The sequence below is a fragment of the Ipomoea nil genome, unplaced genomic scaffold (assembly GCF_001879475.1).
Source record: "Ipomoea nil cultivar Tokyo-kokei standard unplaced genomic scaffold, Asagao_1.1 scaffold3265, whole genome shotgun sequence".
NCBI lineage: Eukaryota > Viridiplantae > Streptophyta > Magnoliopsida > Solanales > Convolvulaceae > Ipomoea > Ipomoea nil.
In genome coordinates, this window is record NW_017619693.1 from 128446 (window position 1) to 136934 (window position 8489).

General features: G+C 53.4%; 2 protein-coding genes across 2 annotated transcripts; both read left to right on the forward strand.

The window, feature by feature from the left end:
* Positions 1 to 1874: 1874 nt before the first annotated feature.
* On the forward strand, positions 1875 to 2495 carry LOC109169223 (vasodilator-stimulated phosphoprotein-like). Its single transcript, XM_019318069.1, has one exon. It carries the CDS (start codon positions 1875 to 1877, stop codon positions 2493 to 2495), a length of 621 nt encoding a protein of 206 aa, XP_019173614.1.
* A 195-nt stretch (positions 2496 to 2690) lies between these two features.
* Positions 2691 to 3341, forward strand: LOC109169224. The gene has a single exon (XM_019318071.1). The coding sequence runs from the start codon at positions 2691 to 2693 to the stop codon at positions 3339 to 3341; it is 651 nt and encodes a 216-aa protein (XP_019173616.1).
* Positions 3342 to 8489: the final 5148 nt, after the last annotated feature.

Sequence of the window (8489 nt, forward strand, 5' to 3'; positions counted from 1 at the left end):
ACTTTGGAACCATGCCTACACATTCCCGTCCGAAATCACGGACATTCATAAATTATGAATCCATGCCTGCACATTCACTTTGGAACCATGCCTACACATTCACTTTGGAACCATGAGATTATGAATTTTCTGTTATAAGATTATGAATTTTCTGTTATGAGATTATGAATTTTCAGTTATGAGATTATGAATTTTCTATTATGCGATTATGAATTTTCTGTTATGAGATTATGAATTTTCATTACATTCATAATTTCGGACATTCATAAATTATGAATTCATGCCTGCACATTCACTTTGGAACCATGCCTACATATTCCCGTCCGAAATCACGAACATTCATAAATTATGAATCCATGCCTGCACATTCACTTTGGAACCATGCCTACACATTCACTTTGGAACCATGAGATTATGAATTTTCTGTTATAAGATTATGAATTTTCTGTTATGAGATTATGAATTTTCAGTTGTGAGATTATGAATTTTCTGTTATGCGATTATGAATTTTCTGTTATGAGATTATGAATTTTCATAAAATTCATAATCTCATAACAGAAAATTCATAATTTGATCAAACGCGCGCCGTTAACTCCACATCCGCAAATTTTTTTTTTTTTTGCCTAAAAACGACGTCGTTTTGCCTTGTGTTCACCATTCTCGGTGAACACGATTCCATGGCATAATTTGCGGTAATTAACCATATTTTCAAAAGTGTAATTACAAATTAAGGCCCATATGTAACCATTTTTATATAACATTGATCTCATGATTCCAACGGTCCAGATCTAATCTGTCCACACGGACTTGTGGGAAGATGGGCTCATTTAATAATGAGCATATATATATATATATATATATATATATATATATATATATATATATATATATATATATATATATATATATATATATATATCTACTATACTAATAAGAGCCCAAGAGAGTTAGGCCTATAATGGGTAGAAAAAATGGCGGTCAAATTTTTTAATCAAATGAATGGCTCAGATTGATCAGATTTTAATTTTTCCTTAAGATTTCCTAATTTATCCTTAATGAATATGATTATCCGTTAACTTTTCCGTTAAATATTATCTTTTCCGTTAATTTCTGTCAGTTCACCGTTAACTTACTCATTGATTTCAATAAGAAAAGTCTTAGGTTCGAACCCTATCCCAATCAAAGTTGACATAATTAGTACTCTATTTAATTTTACTCTTATTAAATTAAATAATAATTTAGTAGCTACAACAAAAAATAATACATATGCATCTCTTTAATTTAGAATTATGTGTCTACAATGTCTTTATTCAAAAAAAAAATTATTCATTATCAATAAATTAAATAAGAGAAATAATTTCATTAGTTATATTGTATTTATTTTTCTCTAATATAAAAATTCTTTACATTCAAATTCCCCGACCCGAGCTCCGCGTAGGTCGGCTCGGGTCGGGGAGCTCGGTCCTACCCGAGCTCGGGACCCGACCCGACCCGGTCCGCCCGGGCCCGGTCAAAGTGAGATCTAACCACCCCCCGATTTAGGGGGAAGCGGTTGGGGGGTTAGCTTGTATAAAAACCCCCCTCCTTGTCCTAACAAAGGGCGATTAATTACATATTCTACACTTATTACACACTTTGTCCTATCGGATCTTTGTAATAGCCAAATACTACGGCAATTAATATAATATACGGTCCCCAGCGATCTTCACGACATCGTTCTATATTATTCGCTTATTATTCTTATTATATTACATTCTTATCCGGATTTATTGATTCGGGCACTCTCCCGAGTTAATTAAATCCATCATTGGTGCTCTTGTTGAGAGCTGCTATATAAGCTTAAGCGCTCTCCCCACTATTGTTCATCGACAGCGATGGCACGATCGAGATCCAGCTCTCGTCATACCAATGGTTCCCGCGGCACCCAGCTCGTCGCGAACGGGAACGGCCCCAACGGGGCCCCCACCCCCAGCATCCAACCGGCCGCCTCCACCAGGTCGGGGGAGGATATGAGGGCCCAGCTCACCAACCACCGTAGCAGTGGTGCGCCGCCACCACCCCCCGTCGCCCCCGCTCCGGCTCGCGCACTCATCCGGGAGGGGGTGGCGGTCTTCGAACAAGCCTCCACCGTGCTGGCGCGCGTCGCAGTGGGCCTCCGGGCAGAGGAACAAGCCGCCCTAGGCGCCACCGGAGGGGCGCCGGCGTCGCCTCCGCCTCCTCCCACCAGGAGGCGCAGTGGCCCGAGCACCCGACCGCCCCAAGCACGTGTCACCCAGGGGGAGGTCAACTCGCCTCGACCATCGGAGAGGCGAGGGAGAGGGGACTCCCGCCGAGACCGCCAGCGTGACGACGATGGAAGGGCCCCAACCCAAACCAGGCCCGCCCTGGAGAGGTTGGGCGACCGGGTGCCAGCCCGTGAGAGGTTGGGCCCAAGGCCTACTGCTAATGAGCCTCCACCAGCAGAATCCTGCTCCCGCAGGCAGGCACGACAGTAGTCAGTCACCCGGAGGTCGCCGAGCCACGGACCCCGGGCCCCGCTGCGATAAGAGGCAGGCCCGCGGGGGTCACCGGGACGGGGGACCCGAGTCCCACCTCGGCGTGCACAGGCCTCCCGGGTCGAACGATCAGGGGAAACGAATGGTAGAGCTCCGAGCTCCCATCGGGTAGAGGTCGAGCAGCTGCAGAGGAGGATGGATGAGCTCCAGAGGAAGTTCGACAAGAGGGACGGATCCCCAGAGCCTCAGGATGTGTTGTCCTCCCCGTTCGCAAACGCCATCATGGAGGAGCCCTTACCTCGAGATTTTCGCTTTCCCACCATTAAAGCGTACTCGGGGACCACGGACCCACGGGCACACCTGACCAGGTACAGAGCCGCCATGATGATCACCGAGGCGACAGACGCCATCCTGTGTAGGGGGTTCTTCGCCACCCTGGACGGGCAGGCGCATGACTGGTTCGGATCCCTCCCGGCGGTGTCCATCTCCACCTTTGCGGACCTCACCCAACAGTTCCTATCCCATTTCGCCATCAGCATACAACGGAAGAAGCAAATTGCCGACCTGTGTGATTTGAAACAGGGGAGCTCAGAATCACTAGCCGAGTACCTCAGCAAGTGGAAGAAAGAGGTCATGGGGGTCGCCGACTTTGATGCGAAATCGGCCATGGTAGTTTTCCGGAACAACTTGAGGTCGGGCGCTTTTCACCAAAACCTCATCAGGTACACCCCCAGGACCTACACCGACCTGATGGACAAGGCAGCAAGGTACGCTGACGCCGAGGCTGCCGAGAAGAGGAAGAAGGAGCAAGAAGAAGGAAGAGGTCGAAAAGACAAGGCACCCTAGGAGGAGCGCAAGGCGCCCCGACCACACCGACGTGAGTACGCTGAGGGGCCCAGGATGTACCCCACACGCTATCTCACCCCGCTGACACAACCCGTGGGTACTATCTTGGCGCACGCGGAGGACCAGGGAATCATGGTATTCCCGAAGGAGGAGTGCATGAAGATATCGGCGAGGTGGGACCCCAACAAGTACTGCAGGTTCCACCGGCAGAAGGACACGATACAGACGAATGCATCCTCCTAAGAAGACAAATCGAGCAGCTCATCCAAATGGGCTACCTCGGCCAATTCATTAAGAAGCCCAGCCAGGCGCAGGAACAGGCCCAGGGCCAGAAGCAGGGCAATGTATGGCGGAAGGGGGGTGGCCAGGTGCCATCCACCTCGGCTCCTCCCCGCAAGAGGGACCACCACGACTACAGTTCCGAGGAGGAGGAGAAGACGACAGAGGACTCCCAGCCCCCGAAGAAACGGGCCATCTACGTCATCTTTGGGGGGCCCGAGGGAGGGGACTCGCCAGCCGAGCGGAAGAGGTGGGCGAGGAGCTTGTACGTGGGGGAGGTCACACGTACCCCCCACGAGAAGAAGCCAAAAAGGGAGCCCATCACGTTCACTGACGCCGACCTGCCAGATGGGCCCCTCCCCTACCGAGACGCCCTGGTGGTCAAGCTGGACATCAACAACGTGGTGGTGCACCGGGTGCTCGTAGACACGGGTAGCTCGGTGAACGTCATGTACTACGACACGTTCACCCAGCTGGGACTCTCAAGAGGGCAGCTGGAGCAGGTACGGACCCCCCTGTCCGGGTTCACGGGGGACTCAATTGAGACGGAGGGGTCGATCAATTTGGAGGTAGAGATAGACACCCCACCTCACACCAGGAGGTGGGAGATCGAGTTCGTAGTCGTGAAAATCAGCTGCGCCCACAACATAATACTCGGCCGACCCGCCCTGGAGGACCTCAGGTGCTTAATTTCCATGGAGCACCTGTGTCTCAAGTTCCCGACACCGACCGGGGTCGGGGTCGCCCGGGGAGACCACAAGGTAAGCCACAGCTGCTACTTGAAGGCGTGCCGCCAGATCGGTCAAAAGGACCTCCAGGTACATACCATTACCGAGAAGGCATTTCGGGAGGAGGTAGGTCGACCTCGGGCCGAGCCCGTGGTCGAGACAGAGGAGGTCATCCTCGACCTCAGCCGAACCGACCGGGTTGTGAAGGTAGGGGTCGGCCTCCCGGCCGAGCTCCGGGCACGGATAATCAACACCATCAGGAGCTACAAGGAGGTCTTTGCATGGGGTCCCGAGGATATGCCAGGCCTCAGCCGAGACGTGATCACACACAAGTTGGCCGTCGACCCCGCGGTCAGGCCAATCCAACAGCGCAAAAGGTACCTCTCCGCCGAGAGGAGGGAGTTCGTCAAAAAGGAGGTCGACACACTGCTGGAGATTGGTCATGTTAGGGAGGTCATATACCCCACCTGGCTGGCCAACGTAGTCCTCGCCCCAAAACCGCCCACCTGGAGGATGTGCGTGGACTACACCGACCTCAACAAGGCCTGCCCCATGGACCCCTTTCCCCTCCCCAACATCGATCAGCTGGTGGACGAGACTGCAGGTTGCGCCCTTATGAGCTTCCTAGATGCGTTCAGGGGGTACCACCAAATTTTCATGGAGGATGCTGACGAGGAGAAGGCAGCCTTCACCATGCCAGAGGGGACCTATTGCTAAAAGGTTATGGCTTTCGGACTGATAAATTCAGGTGCCACCTACACCCGAATGGTGGCCAAGGTGTTCAAGTAGGTCCTCGGTCGCAACCTCCAGGCCTACGTCGACGACATGATCGTCAAGAGCACCGACGCCGACTTCCACACAGATGACCTTACCGAGGTATTTTCAATTATGCAACGCTTCAATTTACGGTTGAACCCCAAAAACTGCACCTTCGGGGTGCACGGGGGGAAATTTTTGGGGTACATGGTCTCGAAGAGGGGCATTGAGCCCAACCCCGACAAGGTCAAGGCCATCCTGGACATGGAACCTCCGAGGTCCCTCCGGGAGGTCCAGCGCCTCAACGGGCGGTTGGCAGCCCTGGGCCGTTTCCTTTCGAGGTCGGCCGAGAAGTCCTTGCCGTTCTTTGGAGTCCTCAAAAAGACTAAGGGCTTCGAATGGTCCGAGGAGTGCCAGAAGGCGTTCGAAGACCTCAAGACGTACCTGATGTCGCTCCCCCCTGGCCAAACCCGTTAAGGGGGAGGTCCTATATCTGTACTTGGGCATCTCGCAGGCCGCGGTCAGCTCCGTATTGGTCCGGGACGACGAGGGGGTCCAGCGGCCCGTATACTACACGAGCCGAGCTCTACGAGGAGCAGAGATCAGGTACACACCTGTGGAAAAGGCCATTTTTGCAGTAGATGCAACGGCAAAGAAGCTAAACCCACTACTTCCAGGCCCACCCCGTGCAGGTCCTCACCAACCAGCCGCTAAACGCAGTACTGAGGGCCTCGGGGTCGGCAAACAGGCTGGTCAGGTGGGCCATGCGGCTGAGCCAGTTCGTCATCCAGTTCAAGCCCCGACCCGCCATCAAGGGGCAGGCGCTGGCCGACTTTATAGTCGAGTGCACTGCCCGGAGGCAACGGAGCGGGTCCGGGATGAAGACGAGGAGTGGTGGACCCTCTCAACGGTAGGGTCCTCCAGCACCAAAAGCTGCGGGGGTGGAGTCGTCCTCATAACACCGGAGGGGTTTCGGGCCTACTACGCCCTCCGCTTTGCGTTCAAATTATCCAACAACGAGGCCGAGTATGAGGCACTCCTGGGGGGGCTCCGCCTCGCACTAAATATGAGGGTGGAAAAGCTCAAAATCCGATGTGACTCTAGACTCGTGGTGGGACAGGTCACAGGTGAGGAGTGGACCTAGTGGGAGCTCTGCCCATGGGGTCGGGAAAAAGGAATTACCTCATAGTAGCAGTGGACTACTTCACCAAGTGGGTAGAGGCGGAACCGCTGGCAACCATAACAAGTGCCCGTTGCAAGCACTTTGTGTACAAAAACATTTTGTGCCGTTTTGGGGTCCCGATGCAACTCATCACCGACAATGGACGCCAATTCGAGGGGCAAGATTTCGAGGGGTTCTGTGCAGAATGGCACATTACTCACAGCCGGGTAGCCGGGTGCTACCCCCAATCAAATGGCCAGGTGGAAAATGCCAACCGCACCATTGTGGGCGGCCTGAAAAAGAAACTGGAATCCGCGGGGGAGCGTGGGTGGAGGAGCTCGACGCCATTCTTTGGGCCTACCGCACCACCCCCCGGAGGGCTACTGGGGAGACACCCTTTTCCTTAGCCTACGGTTTCGAAGCCCGAGCTCCAGCGGAGGTGGTCATACCTTCCCGGCGGGAGGAGGACTACGACCCTGACACGAACGAGGAGCACCATAGAATTGACCTCCACCTGATTGATGACAGGCGCGAAGCAGCCGCGATTCGAGCTGAAAACTACCAGAGGCAGACCAAGGCATACCACGATAAGCGGGTCCGACCCCGCTATTTCTAAGTAGGTGATTATGTGCTCAGGAGAATGGAGGCGAGCCAGCCCCAAGCCGGAGGAAAGTTTGCCGCTAATTGGGAGGGCCCGTACATTATAGCAGCCGTGGTCCGCCCGGGCAGCTACAAGCTCAAAACTCCCAAAGGAAAGATGATAGCCAGGGTCTGGAACTCAGAGCACCTGCTGAAATTTTACCAGTAGACCTACCATGTGAGAGGTGGGTCTTGGCGTTGCTATTCTAGGAGGAGGACCATTCCCCTCCCCTAATAATGTCTTAGTGAGCGGCAATAGTCGGAATAAAATCGCATATTACAGAACACATTGTGCGCAGGACCTTTTTGTTACAAAGTTGGTTCTCATGCATTTTATCTCCCTTCAAAAAAAAAAAAAAAAAAAAAAAAAAAAAAAAAAAAAAAAAGAGGAAAAAATCGTGAAACAGGGGGGAACGAGTGCTGACTCATGTCTTCCTCCCCCGCAGACCCTAAGGGGGCACGAGGTCCGGCCTCGCGTACTAACCCCGACGGAGGACGCACCCTAAGGGGGCACGAGGGACGACCTCGCGTACCAACCCCGACGGAAGAGCCCGGTGGCACAGTCCCGTCGGACTGTGCCCGAGCAGCTAACGCGCACCCTAAGGGGGCACGAGGTCTAACCTCGCGTACAAACCCCGACGGAGGAGCCCGGTGGTTTGGTCCGGCAGGACTGGGCCCAAGCGGTTTGGCGCACCCTAAGGGGGCACGAGGTCCGACCTCGCCTACAAACCCCGACGGAAGAGCCCGGTGGCGTAGTTCAGAAGGACTTAGCCCGAGAGGCTAACGTACCGTAAGGGGGCACGAGGTCCGGCCTCGCGTACCAACCACGATGGGAGAGCCCGATGACATAGTCTCATAGGACTTTGTTGAAGAGGCTAACACATGGCCAAAAAAAAAAAAAAAAAAAAAAAATTAGGCCTAAGCTCCCAGCTCGGCACGCTGCCGAGGTCGACCTCGGCAAGCTGCCGAGGCTCGCCTCGGCGAGCTGCCGAGGCCTGATGCCGAGGCCCACCTCGGCTGGTGCCGGGGTGGCCAAAAAAAAAAAAACACAAGTATTTCAAAGGAGGGCAGTAGCAAGTAAAAGGTGGCACCCATCACCGAAGCAAAGGAGCAGTAGTCATAACATTCAAGTATGGCACATGGCAAAGGAAGGAACAAGTTTGTGCTACCTGAGTAGTCAAAATAACAAGTCTAGTACATCACCAAGGGAGAACAAGGTCGGCTACTTTGAGCTCGGGCCACGTGCGTGAGGAAGGCGCGGAGCAAGGAGGTGGAGCGGCCCAAGACGTCTCACCTCGACCCAAGGCACCTCGGCTTAGGACACCTCGGCCCAAGACGCCTTGGCATAAAACGCCTTAGCATAAGGCACCTCTCGGCTAAAATTTTGGAGCTCGGATTTTTCCACCTAGGGGCTCGGGTCGGCGCACGGATACTCTCATTCGTTGACTCCTACTCGCAACGAAGAGAGTGGGGGACTCATGATGGATATATTATACCCACGACCCGACCCGGGGTAGCAGCACAGACCCGGAGCACCTTGGTGGAGCCTGAGAGCAACACGGACCCGGGGCACCGCGGAGGTGC